This window comes from Hemicordylus capensis, chromosome 7 (genome assembly GCF_027244095.1).
Source record: "Hemicordylus capensis ecotype Gifberg chromosome 7, rHemCap1.1.pri, whole genome shotgun sequence".
Taxonomy (NCBI): Eukaryota; Metazoa; Chordata; class Lepidosauria; order Squamata; family Cordylidae; genus Hemicordylus; species Hemicordylus capensis.
In genome coordinates, this window is record NC_069663.1 from 6,430,273 (window position 1) to 6,452,095 (window position 21,823).

Sequence of the window (21,823 nt, forward strand, 5' to 3'; positions counted from 1 at the left end):
TTGTGCTACTTTTAATGCCTAGAACACACTAGAAACACTCATTATTAAGATGGGCCCCTTGCTGCAGATTAGCAAAGGAGACTTTCAACCATGCAGGGTGAGCCTATGTTTGTTTTCTCAGAATTCTGAACAAATTCAGTCCAGTTTGATTCCAGGAGGTTTTTCACAAGAGGCTTTGAAAGCCCTTTAACACACATCTCCTCTGGAATGGAGGTGCTGCATTCACATGTGGGCCAGATGGACCCTAAGGGGGAAAAATATAAAAGCACAACACATGCGTCACAGTTCTCACTCATGTCTCAGTTCTCACTCAGACCTGGGTTGCAAAACAACTTGAACAGAAGTGTATTTATGAATGAATGAATGAATGAATACATAAATAAATTTGTTCCAGAAGTTTTTGTAATTTCCTGCCATGAAACAAGCCACTTATAGGACTTTTTAGAGGTTTTTTTAAGCCAGCAAATTTTTTAATCAGTCTTCCATGAAATATTCAGAGACTTCTCAGTCTCCCCACCCCCCATCCAAGCCCTATGGCAAGCAGATCCCTACCTGGATATAGGGGGCGGGGGGCGGGGTGTGACCACCAAAAGGAATCCACATTCTACCTGGCCACGGCTGAGCTGTCTGGCCTGGGAAGAAGAGGGTCTGCTGCAGAGAACTGGAGTGGCCACTCTGACTGCCAGCCTTCTTCCTGGGGCTGGCCAGCCTACTCGAATTCAGGCTTCACGGAGGCCTACACGGAGGCCTCCCTGGAAGCCCCGCCCAGCCGCCGATCAGCTGAGAGGCGCCCGGGAGAAAAGCAGCTTGCCTGCTGCTTGGATGGCCGACCAGGAGGACCAGCAGGAGGGAGGGCAAACAGGGCAAGTGGCTGAAGGGTCTTGGGGCTGGGCAGGGGGCAATGGGGAGTCATGGGAGGTGTCTCTGGGGGGCCCCTCAAGGCAGTCGGGCCCCGAGGCGACGGCCTCCCCCGGCCTCATGGTAGTTACGCCCCTGCGTAGAAGCATTCACTCTTCCAAGATGTGGTGGTGATGTCCGCTAGCTTGAAGGGCACAGAGGATAGCTTCCTGGAGGCCTCCCAAATGGCTGTCCCCTATTGGAAGCAGAGTGCTGGGCCAGATGCATCTTTGGTCTGATCCAGCAAGGCTCTTCCGAGGTACTCAGGCCATTGTATTTCTTCCTGCAGTGTCTTCACGGTTGAGGAGGATGGATGGTTTCTCCAGACCGTGGACACCGAATGGTCTTGTGAGGTCAGGAAACGATTCCAGTCGCTTTTGTGGATGGGCTGGTGGAGGAGTGAGGGGAGATTGCATCTCCACCGTCAGGAGACAGAGCGGGATCAGATCCAGAAAGGGGAGGAAATCCAGCTGCTGCATGTTGGCCAGAGGATTACAGTGGGAACGTCGTGGCTAGGGAAGGATTCTGCCACCCTCTGCCTCTCCTTCCAATGGCCACCTTTCTGGGTTGGTGTGCTTTGGATTGGAGGCATCAAACGGCTCCCAAAACCCTGAGACGGGTCAGGAGAGGAGAGGGTCTTCCTGGCAGAGATCCTCCAGGTCTCTTGACTGAAGAGGCATTTCTGTAGAGACAATCCTGGTCCCCTCAGGGAAAAACAGCCCACAGCAGGAGGGATGGCCCTCACTCCGGACTCAGGGGCCCACCTTGTCTCTCCCTTTGGAAAGGCTGAGCTAACCCTGTTTCTTGGGGAGAGGAGAGAAGAGGACATGAAGGGGTGGGATCAAGAAGGCTCTCTGGGCCAAACTATTGATGCCAGTGGGTCCCGTTCCTCTTGGTTTCCATTCCCCATGAAAGGAATGCAGAAGAAATGACAAGAAATGACAACCAGCAGTTAGCATTCCATTCTGGAGCTCCCATGCAGTGATGTTTCTGTTAATGGCTGGTTTTGGGGAGGGAAAGAAAGAGATTTCACAGACCTACCTGTCATGCTGTCTTTGGACTAGAGCTCCAGAGTTCGGCCAGCTGATTCTGATGGCCCTTTTGAAGGATGGTGGCCAGTTTGCTGACCACAGTAGATCATATCACAATGGAGGTTCATGGTTGGACATAGGATGAAACCAAATGGCCACAAGCATGTGGTGGATGTGCCCTGGCACTCCCAACCAGTTAGAATTAGAACACATGGTTGCTTTTTAATAAGGTTTTTTTGTCTTTAAAAAAAAATCTAAATAATTTAAAGAAATAAAAATGAACTCAAAGAAAATGTCAGGGGGAAAACTCGCTACGAATCCTAGGCCCTAGGAAGCTCAGAGTGAGTACACACAATGGAAACCTTTGTCTCATTTGCAGAGTCCTGACATCCAAGAGGCCAAGATCCCAGAAGACAACACTAGGGATCAGGAGCTGGACGTGGAGAGCTTTGTCAGTTCCCCGAGGTACTCTTTTCTCACCTGGAGGGGCAGCTCCATCGCTCATGGAAGTAGAGGACCTTCCTTAGGAGCCCATGCAATTTTTTTTGGGGGGGTGGAGGTGGTTAGTTTAGCAAGAAGCCAAGGGTGGACAGAAGCTCCGAGCAGCATGGAGGGTTTCCATGGAGGCAGGTGTCTCCATGCCCAGCCCGTGGGCTTCCTGCAGGCATCTGGCTGTCCACTCCTGGAAACAGGGTGTTGGGCTGCATGCCTCATTCATCTCATCAAGAAGAGCTCTTTCTAAGCACTCGTGTTCTGATCTCATGTGTCTTCTTTCTTTCTTTTCTTAGTGTCCAGAGGCCAAGCACCGTGTTGAGGAGGCTGCAAAACACCGCCGCTGACCAAGAGCCATCCCTTGGAGAGGTCAGGAAGCCTCAACATCCAGTCCCTCCCTCGGAAGAACTGTGGGTTGGGCGTGTGGGTCCCCCGTGTTGCCCAGGAGTAGAGAGCATGTGGAATGGCCCCAGTTTTGATGCTGCCGGGTGGGCGGCCATCTTCTGACAGTCGTTTGCTTAAAGCTATGGTAAAGGGACAGCCATGCCCTTAACAACACTGCATCACAATGGTGGCACGGTGGGGGTGATAGGATTAAAGAAGATGGCCGCAAGGAGATGGTGGCTATGGCCTTGACTTCTGGTCGAGATCTCACAGTTAAAGGTGGAGCATCCTGTTGCTTTAATGGCAACCATTGAAAAACAGTGACAAATAAATGAAGAATGAATAAAAATACAAAACAATAAGCAAACTCAACCAAACCAATGAGAAATGAACTAAATGAAAAAGGGGAAAGAAATGGGAAAGAAAGAGGAAAGGAGACCCAGTTTTGGCATGTTTTTGCACGTGCCTTTAGTGTCCTCACTAAGGAGCCGACTGAAAGCATGAAGTGGACTGGAAGTGGTCTTTTCCAGTCACCAGAGCCATCGGGGCCCCAGCTGAGTGAGGGAGCGCAGCATGTCTTGGGGTGGGGGGAGTTGATGCCTTTCCCCTCTGCCATTTGCATGAGTGCACGAAGGCCAGAAATCAGCCCGACCGACCTCATTGCGAGGAAGGCGGGCACGAGAGAGGAGCTCTTTTGCCATCTCTCCCGCCCGCCTCCAGCCAGCATGCCTGGGCTCCAAAGTGGTTTTTAAGAAAGTTGAAAATCAGGAAAGCGGGAAGAGTTGTGTCCAGAACGGGACGATCCCCTTCCGGCCCACTTCCTGCATTCAGCTCACCTGATGATGACCGCTGGAAGGTGACAGGCTGGCCTTTTCCCTGCTGAAGCCTAGGAAGCCAATGCGAGGGCCAGAGCAGCCATTTCTCCATCTTCTCTCCTTTACAGAGTTCTTCCTTCCCGGGGGCCGAGACTCCACATGCCAGCGTGGAGGACGAGGGGTCGGAAGGGGACTGTGCCACCAGTTCCCCCAGGTATCTTTCTCAGCTGAAGGGCCGCTCCAGGGATCATAGAGGCGGATCACCTTCCCTGGGAGCCTTGGTTGATTAGACATGTTCATGGAGGAGAAGCCAGTTGAAGACTATTACCCATGACAGCCAAGGAACCTCCGAATCTCGAGATCTCTGTCTCTCTCTCTGAATAAACACACTTTAATGCCACATGTAACCAGGTCTCAAGTGGTTCACAACCAACTAAATAGGCATCTGGCTGTCCACTCTTGGGTTCTGGGCTACACGTGTCTTTCACTTGATCCACAGGGCATGCATTGCTGTTCTTATGCCATGTCTCTCCTTTCTCTTCTCAGAGTCCCGAAGCCAAAGAAGTGGCTCATCAAGAAGATGATGAAGAACACCTACACGGTGGAAGACTCGTCCTCTGCGGAGGTCAGAACTGATCCATTTCATCATCCATTTTTTCATGTGAACGGGCTCTAGGTTGTGTGTGTGTGTGTGTGTGTGTGTGTGTGTGTGTGTGTGTGTGTGTGTGTGAGTGCCCTGTTCCCCAGCAGGAGACAGAACATGGAATGTTTCTACTTCTAGATGCTGCAGGATGGGAGGGATTGTGATTGGTGGGATGGGAGGAAATGCATCTGAGGCATTGGAAAGGGGGCAAAAATGTGGTGAGAGGCTCTTCTGGGCTGAGATGCCAAATGCCTTTTCTACCAAGAGGCAGGTCTTATTTTAGAGCAGGATGTCTTCCCAACCATCCCTTTTGCTTGGTTCCTCTCAGAAGCCTCGCAAGGTCAATGCAAGCCCCGGAACACTCCCGTTTCTCTTCTCTCTCCTCCCCAGTGCTCCTCTACGGACGAGGACGACACGATGCATGACATCAGCAGCATCGAGGACGAGGTGTGGGACTCTCCGCTGACCCCCAGTTCGGCCAGGTAGGTACCCTCGTCTCAGCTGAGTAGCCAGTAGGGAGCTGGGGGGATTTTAGCGTAGCCAGCAGATGGCTGCAGGGGACAGGGGCAGATCCCCCATGTCTGAGCCCCATAGAGGGATGTTTCCTCCTACCTGCTCCCTGAGAAATCTGGAGGGGGAGTTCACCCAAGGAGGCCGATTGGCAGCAGGTGCAAGACAGACACCAGCAAGTCTATTGCTGGCTGTTAGCAGAGGGAGCTCTAAGACCCCCATGCTGTTGGCATGAGCGGGTGTTGGGGAGAAGGAGCAGGGGAGGGCTCCTGTCTCGATGCCCCCTTTGAACACTTCCCAGGGCTTCTCAGTGGGGAACGAAAGGCTGGACTTGGGAGATCTCTGGCCTGATGAAGTTCCCCTGCCAGCCACCTCCCAAGGGAGGCGAGATCTTTGCTTAGCATCTCTTTGGGTGCCCGTGTTCTTCCTCAGCTGGCTGCCATCTCCAACAGGACAGTTCTTTGAGAAGCTTTTCTCTCTCCTCTCCTCTCTCAGGAACATCGGCGAAGAGGAAAGAAGAGGACAGCTGGCCCCAGATTGGTTCTCCTCGGTCCATCTGGGAGAGGTAAGGGGTGCAAACCAAGGGTGACTTGACTCCACCCCTCTGCCCCACCTTTCATGCACTACACAGGATGGCGGCTTGGATGGCAGTCACTGTTCACACGGGAGGTGGGGACTTGCCCTTTCCCCTTGTTGATGTCTTTCCCTTGCAGTTGACCTCATGCACCCTGAGCCAGAGGCAGCACCCTTCAGGCCTACATGTGGGTGCAGACACCCATGGCACTGGCCTCGCCCTGGGGATTCTCCTGACCCATAACCGTCCCTCGGACTGAGTGCTGAGGCCTGACCCTCCTCTTCTTCGCAGGGGAGAGCAACAAGGAAGATCGGGGATGTCGTCCGGTGTGTGGAGTATGCCAGTGAGGTGGAGGAGAGGTTCCCCGAACTCCTGATGGGCCTTGTCAACAAGATCCTCACCGGCCTGCAGAACACCACCGAGGGAGTCGGGAACCGAGACAGCCAAGACCTGCCTCCTGAGTAAGTCATGGCGGTGGGGAAAGCGGGGCCAGTAAGTCCTCCTTCCAGCACTCTGGGAGGACAGGCCAGGGTCATTTCTCCCATGTCCCACTCTCATGGGTGAGGAGCATTTCTGGCCTGTTGGGATGACTCTGGCACAGTGGTCCCTTCCCTCAGCTCCACAGGGGAGACCCCAGAATTTGTAGCCCTCTTGGCTCTGCAGAGAGCCTTAAAATGTGTCTGCAGTGTTAAAAAACCAGCTGTGGGGAAAGTCACTTCACCCCTGTGGTCTCCCTCCCATGGTCCAACACAGTCCATCCACCCTTGACACTACACCACCCCGCAAGGAGACACACATTTTGGTGAGAGCAACCTTCTCTTCTCTGCAGGGAGACCGCGCAGATTGTCCGGACCCTGCTGGAGAGGGTGGCACAGGTGACCCCGGAGAAGACCTGCTGGGAATCCCTGTGCTCTACGCAGAGCTGCCTCCAGGGTGTGGCCCTCTTGGTGAGGTAAGTAGGAGTGAATAGGAGATCTCTCAGGAGGCCTGGGGGCTGGTGTGGTTTGGGTCAGGTCTGCTCTTTCTGGGCCTTCCGCCCAGGACTCAGCAGGGTCTTTTGGTGTTTTGCAGGGCTCTCCTCCAGACACGGTCCTCCACAGTGGCCAGGCTGAAGGCATACCTGGCTTCCCTCTTCAGCCTGGACAAAGATCCAGAAGAGCATTCCCTCGCAGAGGTGGCCTTCTTTGTGGAGGTGAGCAGCGTCTTCCTCAGGGTGGGCTTCCCTGAGAGGAGGGTCTGGCCCCAGAGGCTGATGGATGTTTTCCTCCTTTCCCTCTTTTAGCTGCTCCTGAAAGACCAAGACTTTGCTGCCTTAGAGAAGACCTGGAGGCTCCTGGTAGCGAGGCTAGTCCACCCCAGCCAGAACATCCGCTACCTGAGCGAAAGGGGACTTCTCCAAATTTATGGCACCCTGAAGGCGGTGAGTGACATCCCTGGGCATGGAGCATCCCTAGGCATGGAGACTCCTCTCTTTGGGGAGCCCTTCCTGAGGCTGGTGCTCCTAGGCATCCCCAGGTGTGATGGGGAGATTTCTCCAGTTGGGTGGATTCAGTCTGTGGAACCCTTGCCACAGGACGAAGGAGAAATCCTTAAGGGAAGGCACAGGAATGCATCTCTCAGTAGGAGCCTGATTCCCCACGTCCTCCAATGCTGCATTCTCCCCGCTCTTTGTGCCTCTGGGATGGCATGAGTCATCTCCTCCCCAAGGCAGTGGATGGTGGCCAAGCAGCATCAAACACGGACAGCTCTGTGGTGCGTTTAGCAGCGGATGGACTAGCATGTGTTTTCAAGGAGCCAACTTTTCCCTCCCTAGGCCAAGAAACCCCAGGATTTTAGTGCCGGGATCCTGGCAGGGCTCAGGACCTCCAGTCTGGAAGTCACTTTGGGGGTCCTGGCCTTCATGGAGCGGCTGAGGCACTGTCCATCAGAACACCAGGCCATGGTGAATGCTGTCCTGGCTGCCCTGTGCCGCCCTCTCTTCCACCACGTGAGTACTTGCACGCCAGCCCTCCGCCCCGGCTCTATGAGGGCCGGCCAACCTGCAGGTTCCGACTGGGTTGGAGAAGGGAAACCAGACACCCACTAGAGACCCATGCAAGCTCTTCATCAATTATGGAGGTGAGGAATTCCTCCCTAATAACAAGCCCTGTTCTTCTTTGTAGGAGGAGGCTAAGATCCGAAGGGCAGCCATGAGGACCCACCTGGATCTCCTGCAGCACCGCCACCACCACCACAAGGGTACAGAGGAGAACATCACAACCCTCATCGTGGTGCTGATGCATGTGGAGGATGAAGACCTGGAGGTAGCACAGGTGAGGGCCCACTTCTTCCTGCCACCCCTACGAAGGTGTTTAGGCTTCCACAAGTCCAGCCACCGAGAGGCAGGCCCCAGAGTTAGCCTCACGGGGTGGTGAATCCACGAGCTGTCCTGCTGTGGTTTGGCCCATCCAGGCCCTACTCCTTGAAGCCCCCTAAGAGGTTTCGTGGAATCCCTTGGCAGCCTTTTTCACTCCCATTCCTGTCTTTCTTTTGGCAGGCTGCGAAGGACAATCTGAGCCTCCTGGCGGAAGCCCTCCTATGGCACCTGGAGGGCAAGCTGCTGGCGCGGGACTCTTACAGCCTGCAGGAGCTGCTCCACAAGATCGCCAAGCGTCTGGTAAGGGCAGCCCCTCCCTGTCCATCCCTCGGCTCAAATGGCTCAAGGACCTTTGGGCGATGCTTTGCTCACTCGGGATTTGTCTTTGCTCTTGATCCCAGATTCGGCAGCTCGGCACAGAGGACGCCGTGGAGATGGAGGCCACCAAGATCCTGGGCTTCTTCCGCAGCGAGCAGCCTTCAGTGAGGAGAATGGCTGCCCTGCTGATCGGTAAGCGAAACAAAACTTTTGGGTCTCCCTTAGTGGGTCGTCTTGGTGGGCAAAGGTTCATTCTCTTGGAAGGCACTGCCAGAAGGCTGTGGAGGGGCAGGAGCTGTTCCCTCCCCAGGAGGACTGTCCCAGTGAGCGTTAGCGAGGTCTCTTGGCTTAATTTCCTTCCAAGGTGACGTAAGAGTCCCTGGAGGAATGGCTCAATCTGTCAGTCCCAGAGGGAGCAGAGAGGGGAGAACTTCCTCTCCTGAATGATGGGAAGTGGGCTGTCCATGCGCAGGGTCCTGAACTGTGGTCCCATTTCCTTCCACCCTTGTTTTTAGGTCACCTGGTCCACAAAAAGGGCAGCATCCTCACTGAAGGGAACATAGAGACCTTCCATGCTGGTAAGTGCCGGTTTCTGGGTGGGAAGGGGAAGTTTCTGTGAGGGGAGAGGCCTAGATTTAGGGACCACAGAGCTGGAATGGGCCACCTGTCCCCTCAAATGGAAGGTCCCGCTTGCATCCTCAGGGATGCTCAGCAGTAGGCTTTCCCAGAGTGCAGGGGAGAAAAAGTCAGGACTTGCGCCCTCTTGGTGTGGAAATGGTGGGGCTTGGCCAAGGGTGGGGTGATCTCTTCATGCCATTTCTGAACCTTCTCCTTCATCCCTCCAGCGCTGGAGAGCTTGCTTGGCGACCATGACCCCGAGGTCGGGAGAGTTGCCTGCAAGACAGAGAAGATCGTGAAGAAGGCCTTTTCCCTCCACTCCCGGCACGGGCTGCGGGCTGCCGTTCGGCGCTTGTGGGCGGGCTGTAAGAAGAAGAGACACCCGCCAGAGTACGGTGATCTCTCCACCTGACCGACTGGTGAGCAGACCAAGGCAGGGCTTCACTTGAAGGGGCCCCGATGGTTAGGGAGGGGGCTGGGGCTGCAGGAAGGGTGGGCAGGAATCTGGGCAACCCTCCCTCGTGTTGGAATGCCAACTTCGGCCCTTGTGTCTGGTTGTACCAGTAGCCAAAGGGAAAGAGGAAAGATCTCTCTTCCCTCTGGGAAATGAGGACACAAATATTCTGCCAGGAGTCCCTGGTGCTTGGTGGTGTCATGGGGGAGAGTGTGAGAAGACCCCCCATCTCTGAACCAATGTCCTTCTCTCTTTCCAGGAACAACAGCCCCGTGCTCTTCCCTTGAAGATCAGCAGCTGAAGGGAGGTTCAGGAAAGACCGTGCAGCGCAGGGGCCTCCCAGAAGACCTCCTCCAACCGCGTGGACACAAGATCTGTCCACAAGAAGACATCCAGCAGGGAAGTGCAGTTCTGTCTGAGGAGTGAGGGGGAAGCAGGCTCCACTCCCCTGGCCCAAGGAAGCCCCGCCTCTGGGGTGCAGAAGCCCCTCCCCTTGCTTCTGCTGGCAGGCTGTGGGAGGAGGCTACAGGACCACCCTGCCCCCAAGTGGCCCTTTGGAACCATTCTTGGGCTTCCCTTGGGTCTGGGGAGGCTGTGTGGCCCCAGCAGGAGGGCAAGGTCACCGCCTCCCTCCATTCCCACCAGCTGGCCAAGGAGCGCCCCCTCCTCCTTCCACCTTTCTCCCCTTCCCCAGCGGCCTGGCTTCCCCTGGCAGGGGAAGCACCATCCAGGCATCCGCCCCCTCCCCTGCCGAGGGTGTGCTCCTCCCCCCCTCCACTCCTGCAGCCACGCCTCACTCCCCCCTCCGCTCCCTCCTCCTTCCTCCCAAACCGGTGCAGCAGCAGAGGAGCCTGGGAGACTCTGGGGGCCCCCTGCAGCCCCAGTAGCGCCCCCTGGTGCTGCCCGGTGGCAGGCCAGAGAATCCTCCTCTCCCTCCTGCTCCATGCTGTGGCTGCACATTGGGAGCCCGAATTCTCTGGCTTGCCCCCCCATCAACCCCCACCCCACTGCCCGATCCCCGCTTGCTGGGCTGCCGGAGTGGAAAGGGAGGAGGAGCAGGGCAACCCCACTGACGCTGCTTTGTGCTTCTTGCAGGCTTGTGCTGCTGCTGGGCGGCTGGAGGAGTCGATCCGCCCCAGAAGAGGAGACCAAGTGAACGTGCCTGCAAGGAGCGGGGGTGGGGTGGGGTTGGGGGCTGGCTGGGACTCCCCCCAATTTTGTTTGCCCTGCCATTCCCTTCTTCTGTGTGACCCTGGGCTTCCTCCCTTCCCTCCTTCCCTTCCTCCCTCCCCCTCCCTCCCAGGGACAGAATGGGCTTTGCTGGTCGCCCTGTTGGGGGCCGAGTAGGAATTTTTGGCTTTCCAACAGATTGGCCAAGATGGAAAGTTTTTTTGCCTACTCCATTCTGTCCTGTTTGTTTCCTTTAGTTAGAAAGTTAAGTGATGACTTGTATCCTAATTAAGTATATGAATAAAGTTGCCACTTTGTTAACAGCCAGTCCTTTCTGAGTTCCTCTTTTCTTCTCGTCTCCCTTGGAGCGTTTGTGCCCACAGACTCCCAAGCTCACCTCTTGGCTGAGGGAGACGCTGCTACACTGCTACAGGTCCATGCAAATGCCTCTTGCTTGGAAGCACTCACTCAGACCATTGGCTTGGATCACTCCAGAGGAGCCCACTTGAGGTTTGCCGCCAATGAGGTTTGCTGAGCACAGGATCCTGGGAGCAAGCTGCACCTTCCAATCGAGTGCCCGGAAAGCACAGCCTTGGCAAGGCCTGGCAAGCTTACAAACCAACACTGACTGCCTCCAATACAGCCAAATATGACATGTGATTCCATTCCAGTGATTAAAAAGTCCTGCCAAGTATGAAATGCCATTTGTGCAGGAACAAGGCCTTGACCTCCTCTTGTGCTCTTCACAGTTCTGTTTTGAATGCGTATTTGCTTCCTTCCTGTGCTCTGTAATAAGAAGCTGGCAGGGATCACAGCTCCCGTTTGACAGTTTGGTCTGGTTGGGGAAAGAGTCCTGCTGTTTGGTTTTTGGAGGGAGGAGAGGGTTGGATTGGATTGGTTTGGTTGTTTTTTTTTAATGGGGGGAGCTCGCATTAATTTTGATTGGTTGGTTTGGTTTTTTTTTCAATTTCAATTTTTATTATTTTTAACAATATTAAAATGTCATTGATTACGAATAGACAAAAGTGGACTTCCCACACACATCTCTTCGTGAATCATCAGCTATAAAGTTTACCCTTGCTATAATAATAGTTCAAAACATAAATTTAAATCCTTACAAACACAGCTAATCTACCCAACCTGCAGGTTTTTTTTACTAAATTTCGAACCCTACTGTAAAGTCCATAGTAGAAAAATAGTTCTTTAGATACAACAAGAATGGTTTCCAACCTTCTTTGAAGCATTCCAAATTTTGGTCTCTTATTAGTGTAAGTTTTGCCATCTCCGCATATTCCAAAAATTTTATCAGCCAATCTTCTTTTGAAGGCACTTCATTACTCTTCCATTTCTGTGCATATATAATTCTAGCCACTGTCGAAGCGTACATAAAAAGTGTTGAATTAGTTGTAGAAATTGCACCTTCTATTATTCCCAGCAGGAAGGATTCTGGCCTCTTAGGAAATGTCATTTTAAATATTTTCTTTAACTCATTATATATCATCTCCCAATATGCTTTAGCCTTCCCACAGGTCCACCACATATGAAAAAAAGTGCCTTCAGACTGTCCACACTTCCAACATTTGTTTGATACATTTTTATACATTAATGCCAATTTTTGGGGTGTCAGATACCATCTATACATCATTTTGTAATAATTTTCTTTTAAAGCATAACATGCAGTCAATTTTAAATCGGTTAGTTTCGGAAAATTGGAGGGGGGGAAGAGAATAAAAGGAGGCTCGCCTGCAGCAGAAAGTTAGTGAAAGCTGGAGGAAGAGTTTAAAGTTGGCGCTAAAGCTGGAATTAGAGCTGACTAGGAGTAAGACCCTGAGGCTATTCACATGATAGTCCTGGGATGCGGAGGGCGGGCAGTGGGGTAGGCAGAGTCCAACTCATCTTCCCCACAGATGCTTCTTGGGCTTTTCTTCAGGTATACTACCATGCGGTCACATGATCCTCACTGCTCCCAGCAGTGTGGATCTTTGGAGGCTGGGATGACACATCCCAACCTTTGGATATCCCACAATGCATAGTGTGTTGAGCGTGGTGCATTGGGGGATAGGAACATACGAAGCTGCCAGTCAGACCATTGGTCCATCTAGCTCAGTATTGCCTACACAGACTGGCAGCAGCTTCTCCAAGGTTGCAGGCAGGAATCTCTCTCAGTCCTATCTTGGAGATGCTGCCAGGGAGGGAACCTGGAACCTAGATGCTCTTCCCAGAGCGGCTCCATCCCCTGATGGGGAATCTCTTATAGTGCTCACACTTCTAATCTCCCATTCAAATGATACCAGGGCAGACCCTGCTCAGCTAAGGGGGGAAGACACGCTTGCTACCACAAGACCAACTCTCCTCTCCTCTGAGACGGGCACTCTAGGCACCCATCTCTGTGTGCACTCAGGCAACAAGCAGCCTGAGCACCCATCTGATCCCAGTGCCGGGGTAAAGGGCACGCTCGCACCCTAAACTTTGTCTGAAGGCCGGGCTTCAAAGTGGGGTTAGGCGGGCCAGCAGTGCCAAGGATGCCTGCGCTGCAGACGAAGAGCCTGGCTTAAACTGCTTCTTCTGGGAACCGTCTTCCTGAGAAACATAGCTAGAACAGTGAAGAGGGGAGCAGACGCATTAGAGAACTAGCCCCCACCCCCACCCGGATCAGTTAAGAGCAGAGAGCTGGAAATCACGCAGCTGGAATTGCATCTGCTTTGCTCGCAGAAGGTCCCAGGTTTGATCCCTGTCGTCTCCTAAATCTGCTTCCTTGCAATTTCACCCCATGGAATTTCTAATCCAATTTCTAATCCAGTCCTCGGGGGCAACAGAGAAAAGCTGCCTGTGACCTTGGAGAGCTGCTTCCAGTCAGAATAGACAATATTGTGCCAGAAAGCTCTGAGCCAGGCGGACCCAGGGTCTGACTTGGTATAAGGCAACTTCCTATGTTTCTACTGGTGGCAGGACCAGAGTTGTGAAGGCCTGGAAAGATGGTCTTCAAATACCCAGAAGATCATGGAAGGAGGAGGGAGGAGTTCAAGAGATGCATCATGACATTTCACAACAGAAACGGAAGAGGAGCAATGTTATATCCATTGTGAAGCACTAAAAAGGACTGTAGAAATGATAAATTCTGAGTGTGTTTTCTCTTACGCAAACTACTTGCCTTCCCTTGGCACATTATAGTTGCTGCACAAGGGTGTGGTCTGGTTTCGTTGCACATCTCGACTGTATGCTAGAACACTAACTCATCATTCGAAGGTCAGGGGTCCTCATATTTGGGTCCCCAGATGATACTTAAAGAGCCCCTGGTGGCGCAGTGGTAAAACTGCCGCCCTGTAACCAGAAGGTTACAAGTTCGATCCTGACCAGGGGCTCAAGGTTGACTCAGCCTTCCATCCTTCCGAGGTCGGTAAAATGAGTACCCAGAATGTTGGGGGCAATATGCTAAATCATTGTAAACCGCTTAGAGAGCTCCGGCTATAGAGCGGTATATAAATGTAAGTGCTATTGCTATTGCTATTGCTAAACACTATTACATAAAAATAAAACAAAACAGAATGAAATGAAACAAACTAAAAAACCTAAATTAACCATTTCTAGCACACCATGTGCGGAACTTAATCGCAGCCATACACAAAATGGACACCTGATACGAGACATCATCGGTGTGTTTATCAGAGAGAAGTATATAAAACTCAACAGAATTGTTTGGGTATCTAGAAACAAGAGGAGTAAAATATCAAAAATGTAAATTGCAGTAAAAAGAACAACAGGGGGGAGAAATGTTACACGTTTACAATGCTGCCTTGAGGTACGTTTCACGAGCAGTTTCTCAGAAAGCACAGTTTTACTGACAGAGCATAACACAAGTCAGAACTTGCCTGGGAGACTTCAGAGAGGAGCATTGACCAATCAGGAATGCAGGAAATGTAGTTGATGTTTAATCCAACCTGGGACTTTTACACACAGCAGGCTTTACCACGAGTTTACGGGGGGACTTTACTGCGAACTCGAAGTTTTCCAAAAAAACCTGCCGCAAATAGTGGGGTTTTTTTAACCCTGGATATAAATCAGGCTACACTCTAATGTGCAGTGAAAAACCTGAATTGTGTGTGAACAGCTCCCTGATAACTCACAGGGACTTCAGGGTAAATCTAGCCGAAATATGAATGCATCCCCTCCATTCCAGAGGAGATGCAGGTTAGAGGGCTTCAAAAGCCCCATGTGAAAAGCTTCCTGGTGACTCAAAGCCCAATCATGGCCCTGTCTAGTTTCAGGGGAGGAACATGAATAGAGGCCTTGGATGATTCATAAAAAGGTCATACAATGAAAATGCTAGAAGGGATCCAGTGAGAATCAGCCAGGCCTGGCTCTCTCCTGAGACAGAGTAAGTCCATTTGGGGCAGCAGCAGTAGTGGCCTTTCCTAAGAAGCCAGGGGGCACCAAAGGAGACAGCTCGGGTCGTTCTTCTCTCTCTCCTCCCCCACCCGGGATCTGTGCTACTGCAGGCTGGTCAACCACGCATCTCTACCTGATGAATGGCCAGCCTGCAGGCAGCTGCCTCCTTTGGTGCCCCCTCTGGGCACTTTCCAGATTAGCCCCTGCAACAGGGTCACAACATACCTGCGAAGTGTGCTTCCCCACTTCCTGTGTTGCGACACCGCAGTCCCTACGCTGTCAGTAGGGTGCCGCTGACATTTCTGATGCCTTATTCTGGATTTTATCGCTGTAATTTAATGCAATAACGTTGTATGTCCTTTGCAAAAAAAAAAAATAGCTGTAATTTTTCCATTTTAAGAGGGTCACAATTCTGTTTCGGCATTGTAAGTGGTGTGGTGAGGATGGTTACATCTGCGTGGATGGTGATTTATCAATATAAAGCTCCTTTCCGTTTTAGAAATTTATTTCTTTTCTTTTTTTCGATGGGGTTGTGAAGAACTTTACACCTTGATTTTTTTCTCCATGCGGTCTGCAAAAGAAAGCCAACGTTCTGGCAAGGCTGGAAATGTGCTCCCTACAGCAGCAGAAACGTGGAGACCGCTGGGGGCTGCCCTCCTCCTGCTTGGCCGTCCCATTGTTCCTGAAGGCAGCAGCCACAATAAGAAGGTTTGTGCACAGAAGTCCCCCCCCCACTGTGAGCTTGCAAGCAAGTTCTGTGGCACAGCCTTCCCCGCCCCCCTCCCCGAGTGCATTTGCATCCCTTTTTCTCACCCGTTTTTGCGCACAGTTCTAATAAAGCTAATAACAATAATAATGCTAAGGTGGGGGGGCCCTCTTGCTTTACATGTGCCACAGCCAGAGAGAGAGAGAGAGAGGAAAGAAAGACGCATCCTTGGGGGCGAAGTTGAAGCATGTGTGTGCTTGAACGTTTGAGTGTGTGCACATGCGTCTCTCTTTCAGAAAGCAAAAAGGAGATGCAAACTCCTCAACAGTGGATTGCAACTCTGCAGCTGCCAGTGCAGTTTCTTTTGGGGTGGGTGGGTTGCAGCACACAGTATGAACGGTTCCGCCTGGGGGGGGGCATTGTTCCATGGACTATGCAACAAACGGCTTACACCATTTCTTTACGTTTCCAATGCGATTGTGCCAAGCCGAAGCATTTTACACCACCCCAACCACTGTAGAGCATGTACTCTGGAAAGCACCCTGGTTCATTCGGACAAGCCACTACTGGACAGCAGAGAGTGACTGGCCCAAACTCACCCTGTGCCATGGACCAGGACCTATTGCCACACCAGGTTGGTCTGGGGAGGGAGAGCTCTGAGGACAAGGTTCCTGGTTTCCAGGAGATACCTGCACAACCTGGGCGCTTTCCAGGTTAGCCGCTCAACAGTGGCACAATGCTTCCCTTCAGGCCAATCCCATTCAAAACGTAAATAGCAAAGCACCCAGCAGGGGGAGCAGTGTCATGCAAACGAACAACCCCAAAAAACAGCAACTTTTTTACGCTGGATATATAACATCACAGCACTAAATCGCATCGATTCAATTCTAAACAAGGCATTGGAAATGTGAACGGCACCCTGCTGTCAGCGTAGGGACTGCGGTGTCGCAACACAGGAAGTGGGGAAGCACACTTGATAGATACACCGTGTCCCCATTGCAGGGTATAATCTGGAAAGCGCCCTGGCCCCAAAGCTACCCTCGGGGAACCTTCTGTATCCCCAGCCATATCTGGACCTATTGCTGAGAGTTCTGAGGATGAGGAAACTGAAGCGTCACCTTGCTCTGAGGACACCTCATTGCCCCTTTACTACAGTTCGGAGGAGTACGTTGACCCTCCTGCAGAGACTGATCCGTAGGAGTCTGCGATTAAGAAATAGGGCTCAGCCCTTTAACTAGCCATTGGGGCTATTCTCACAATCGGGAAGAATCGGGCTAGGAAAGCCTAGCCCGATTTTCCCCGATCGTAAGAACCACCGGCCTTGGCTGCGAGCCCGGTGGTTCTCCAGCAGGTAACCCGCTTTGGTGGCCCTCCTCTTAGCCCGGGTTTGCGGAGTGAGTGCTCCGCAAACCTGGGCTATCTGGCCGTGAGTAGCCACATGCAGCACCGTGCTGTGGCTACTCACGAGGAGACCCCCAGAGGGGAGGCGAAAAGCCGCCTCCCGGCTCCGGGGTTCTCACCAGCATGCCCTGCGCGCTCACGCAGGGCATGCTGGAGCTTTCAGGGAGCGATCGGCCCCCCGCTCCCCCCAGCCCCCGCCAGCTCCATCACGGAGCCGGCAATTGTGTGGGTGGCCGATCCGGCCGCCCAGGGCTGCTGCCCCGATCGTCTGTGGGGAGAGTGGGCTTAGCCCGCTCTCCCCGCAGTATAATCTAAAACGGGTCTCACTGATCATGAGACCCGCCTCATTGTCTCCGGGATTGTGGGTGGAGTCTAGGCTTATACCCAGCAGCAGGGCTATATAAGAGCTCAGTTTGCAGTATGAGTTGCTGAAGCAACCTGGTTGTACTTTGCTTGTCCAGGAGATTTATCAGACTTTACCGTGACTTAACTTTGGGAGGGTGTGGGTGTGCATTCACATGTTGGCCAGATTTGCCCCTAAGTCCATGAAATGTTTCAGAGAACACTTCACACATGATACGGGTTTTCCCCTCAATATTGGAACCTAGCCTGATTTATGTCTGGGGTTAAAAAAATCTTTTCTTTTTGCGTTGGAGTATCGGTTATGCCCTGAACTCACAGTAAAGCCTCGTGGTAAAGCCACGGAAAAGCCTGCTGTCTGAAAAGCCTCCTGGTTCCTGATCCTCAGCTCCCCTGACTATGCCCTTTGCTTGCTCCTGAGAAGTGCTGTGTATTGACGACAGGCCTTTGACCTCCTGCTCTGTTGACTGTGCTATACGTCTCCTCCTGAACTACAGGACCTGTGGGTCTTCTGAACTACAGAACCTCGCCCTGTGCAGAACATGATCCATGTCTGAAGATCAACCTAGACAAGATGATGTACATTTTCCACAACAGGGCAAGTAGCAGCCGTTTCCATTGGGAAGATGGCAGGGAGGGGTCAGTCAAGCTTCTTTTCCAGTGTTGGTGATCTGAATTCCTCTACAGCTGATTGCTTTAAATATGTAGAGACACCAGCCCTATTCAGTCATTATAAAAATGGTTAGAGATTGTAACTGGGGGGCGGGGGCAGAAGTGGGGTTCCCATTTAAAACTGCCAATGGTAAGGCATCATCTCTTGCTCTGAAGAACACTCTCTGGTGGCTGGGTAGAGAGAGTAACAATAAATCACTGGCTGGTTCCTGGCTGTGATTGCCAAGATGTCCTCTTGTGGTCTGCAGGATGATACCCAGGTCATTTTGATGCTCAATGTCCAAGATCCACTGTTTGAGAATCTTCTTGGCCTGATTATATCCTAATAGTGACAGATATTTCTTTAGAATTCTTTAGAATTTAGATGCCAAGTGATGAGAGTTTTGCTAGCAGTGCTTGTATCCAGGAAGACTGAAACCTGTCGGCCAGTACAAGGGGAATCAGCCCCAAAGGGGAAAGTTGATCTTGAGACAGTAGTTGAAAATTGAAACTCATGCTTTGGATTCCACCCTTTGAAAACCCATTTCTACCTTAGTGCAGCATTAGAAATACATCTGGGAGCCCAGAATACAGCTCTTATAAACTTAGACTGGACAATCTGCAGTGTTCTGTAGTTGGAATAGTGGCCCAGTTGTTCACCGTACAGACATTGAGCCAGTGGTTTGGCAATGAACAGATTTAGTGCAGCAGAAATAACTTCTCCTTTGGAGCAGAAAAATATCAGAATGGCTGATGTACCTGTTGGGCAGTGTAATCCACATGGGCCTTCCATGACCCTGTGGCATGAAAAACCACACCCAAATATTTAAAACTGTTAACCTGTTCAATCCGATGGCCCTTGATTGACCAATTAAAATTCTTAGGCTTCTTGGCAAGGACCATCACCTTAGATTTCTGAAAATTAATAACCAGGTGGTTATCCTTACAGTAATTGGCCAGGAGCTTAAGAGCCCTCCTAAGATCTACTGGGGTTTGAGAGATAATAGCATCAGCATCCGCTTACAGCAAAATTGGGATTTTTACCCCCGCGATGTCTGGCAGATGTAACCCTGGATCTGAGAGACTTTTGGCTAAGGTGTTTATATGCAGGTTAAACAGAGAGGGTGCCAACCTGCACCCTTGTTTGACTCCTTTGCTGGAAGTTATTGGGTGTGAAAGTGAGCCTCGGGGTTACCTCTCACCCTGACGTTGGTGTTCTCATAAAGCTTTTGAATGAGAAGAAGTAATTGCCTATCAGTGTTGATATCCCTGAGTTTTCCCCACAACCTTGGCCTCGAAATTGAATCTAGCGCTGATTTGAAATCTACAAAGGCCACATACAAAGAGCACTTGGGCTTACTGCTATACTGGATGGCTTTAAGAGGGGTTTGGATAACTTCATGGAGGAGAGGTCTATCAACGGCTACTAGCTGGAGGGCTATACTATAGGCCACCTCCAGCCTCAGAGGCAGGATGCCTCTGAATACCAGTTGCAGTGGAGTAACAGCAGGAGAGAGGGCATGTCCTCACCTCCTGCCTGTAGGCTTCCAGCGGCATCTGATGGGCCACTGTGTGAATCAGGATGCTGGACTAGATGGGCCTTGGGCCTGATCCAGCAGGGCTGTTCTTATGTTCTCAATAAGATGGCGTAGCACTAAGGAATGATCCATAGTTGAGCGCCCCATTCTAAAACCAGCCTCTTCATCCCCCAAGATGTCTTCTTGGTGGCACCACTGTGGCAAACCCGCCTAAGTAGCCACCCTTTAAAACAAGGTTAAGGGAGCGAGTGTTCCCTTAACCCTGTTTTTTAAATCGTCTGGCAGCTGCTGATGCTTCCAGCTGCAGATGCCAGACTGCGGGGAGCCCAGAGAGGCCTCATCCCCTAGGAAGCTGCTGTCTACTGAGACTATTGCCCCCCCCCCCACAGCTCAATATTGTCTACACTGCTTGGCAGCATCTCTCCAGGGTTTCATGTTGGGGTCTTTCCCAACCCTGCCTGGAGATGCTGCCAGGGATTGAACCAGGACCTCCCGCATGCTAAGCAGATGCTCTACCACTAAGCTACAGCAGCACCATTTCCAAGGAAGTTGCCTTCTACCAAATCAGGCCATTGGCCCATCTAGCTCAACACTGGCTGGCAGCAGTTCTCCAGGGTTTCAGGCAGAAGTCTTTCCAAGCGTTACCTGAAGATGCCGTGGGTTGAACCTGGGACCTTCTGCATGTAAATCCAATGCTCTACCGCTAAGCTACAGCAATTGCCCCAACAATCTGCTCCCTGAGATGACTACGTCACCTTGCTTCATGGTGGGGCCGCCCCGTCCAAGCCACTAAGCCACACAGACTCTCCAATATTTTCAGCAGCGTGGTGAGTGACCCTTTGGATTTCTATACACTCCTGGCTTGATCCTTTAAAAGGGATTGATGGTCCCAAGTTCCAGTTGCAGGATTCAGACTGGTTCATCTTGATGTACCCCCCATGCTCGCTTAAATACATACATACCGGAAAGAACTAAGAGGACGAACAGCAGCAAGGTGGATGGACTCGATTACGCAGGGGCATAGCAAGGTTGGAGTGGGCCCAGAGACAAGATTTTAAAATGCCCCCCACTCACTGAAGCTCAGCTCATGAAGTAAAGAAATCTTAAAAGAAGCTGAACAGTGGTAACAAAAAGCATCTCTCTCTCTCTCTCTCTCTCTCTCTCTCCTATGTGCCACTATAGAACATCATCCTAAATTATATTTTTAAAGTTTTTGTAAATTGTGGATGATGCAAGTCATTTAATGCATTTCCCAGTCATGTGACTTGCCTCTGGGGGAGGGGGTCCCCAAGGCAGTGGGGCCCCAAACACTGTCTCCCCCTGCCCTATTAAAGTTACACCCCTGTGATTACGACAGCAGTGAATGCACCACTGAGAGACCTAAAAGGCCAAGTTGAAGGCAGATTATCCTGGAAAGAATCTATCTATGTGGTTGCTAAGAGTCGACACCGACTTGACGGCACTTATCAATCAGCAAGAACTAGAAATGTAAGCTTTGGAGGTGCATTTGCATGCATAGTGGTGGGGACATCACTTGCACCCCCCTAAAAAAAAAAAAAAATCAGTGCAGGCTGGCATGCAAAATGAAATCTGAACAGACATTCTCAATCCGTTGGCTGTTCTTTCTCTCTGCTTTGATCGATATTTTGCTACCAGGTCGGTATTAGGTAGGGCCTTCCTTCCATTGTTTAATTCTATGGCCATCGGGTTATTAGCTGACAAACAGGTGGGTGACTGAAGCAGTTGCTGCCCAAGGCGGAGAATTATGTTGACTGTATGGCTAAAATTCTCTTCCAAGAGCTGAAATGCCTTAGTGATTAGTCCTGCTGCTAGCCTGAGTCCCCGGCTTTTGCCATTTAACCAAGCCTGGTCATTTGTCCTACTGACAGTAATGGGCTTTATTGGGTTACTATTTGTGAAGTTTCTTTTGATGCCTGCCAGAGGTTACTGCACTCTAGGGGTGTGCACGGAACCGCCAACTGCGGTCTGGCACTGGGGTGGGGTGGGGTCGCTTTAAGAGCGGTGGGAGGGTTTACTTACCCCTCCCGCCGCTTTCCCGCTTGCCACCGTAAACATACGAGTAATTGGGGCGGCAGGATACCTCCCTGCCGCCCCTTCCCCGACGTTACTTGCAAAACCTCCCAGGAGTGCATTGCGCGCCTGCGCGCACGTCACAGTGACGTTAAGCGCGCGCTCGTCTCTGTGACGTGCGTGCGGAGTGCACTCCTGGGAGGTTTTGCAAGTAACGTCGGGGAAGGGGCGGCCCAATTACTCGTATGTTTACAGCGGCAAGCGGGAAAGGGGTGGGAGGGGTAAGTAAATCCTCCCGCCGCTCTTAAAGCGACCCCCCCCAATCCAAACCACCCAGGTCCGGACTGGTCTGGACTGGTCCGGATCGGTCCGGAGGCCTTTTCAATGGCTTCCGGACCGGTCCGGGTCCATCCCTACTGCACTCCTGTGCACTCTTTCTAGGGAATCATGTTCCATCAAACTCCATGACTCTTACTTCTGATCAAATA

At 51.8% G+C, this 21,823-nt stretch overlaps 1 protein-coding gene, 1 long non-coding RNA gene and 1 other non-coding gene across 6 annotated transcripts in view; 1 reads left to right on the plus strand and 2 right to left on the minus strand.

Moving 5' to 3' along the window:
• Nucleotides 1-21,823, minus strand: part of LOC128332680 (uncharacterized) — a 92,783-nt gene that overhangs the window by 29,235 nt on the left and 41,725 nt on the right. The gene's annotated exons all lie outside the window — the stretch shown is intronic.
• Nucleotides 1-21,823, plus strand: part of LOC128332669 (uncharacterized) — a 121,995-nt gene that overhangs the window by 7,767 nt on the left and 92,405 nt on the right. For 2 of the 3 annotated variants that reach the window (XM_053267250.1, XM_053267252.1), the window contains exons 5-8: nucleotides 1,187-1,250; nucleotides 2,308-2,393; nucleotides 2,717-2,789; nucleotides 3,748-3,833. In XM_053267250.1, the coding sequence (XP_053123225.1) occupies nucleotides 1,187-1,250; nucleotides 2,308-2,393; nucleotides 2,717-2,789; nucleotides 3,748-3,833 (309 nt within the window). Of the gene's footprint in view, nucleotides 1-582; nucleotides 864-1,186; nucleotides 1,251-2,307; nucleotides 2,394-2,716; nucleotides 2,790-3,747; nucleotides 3,834-21,823 lie in introns of those variants that run through there. The other variant, XM_053267253.1, reaches the window with a different exon arrangement.
• Nucleotides 19,767-19,837, minus strand: TRNAA-AGC (transfer RNA alanine (anticodon AGC)). The gene has a single exon. It is a non-coding gene; the product is annotated as a tRNA-Ala (tRNA).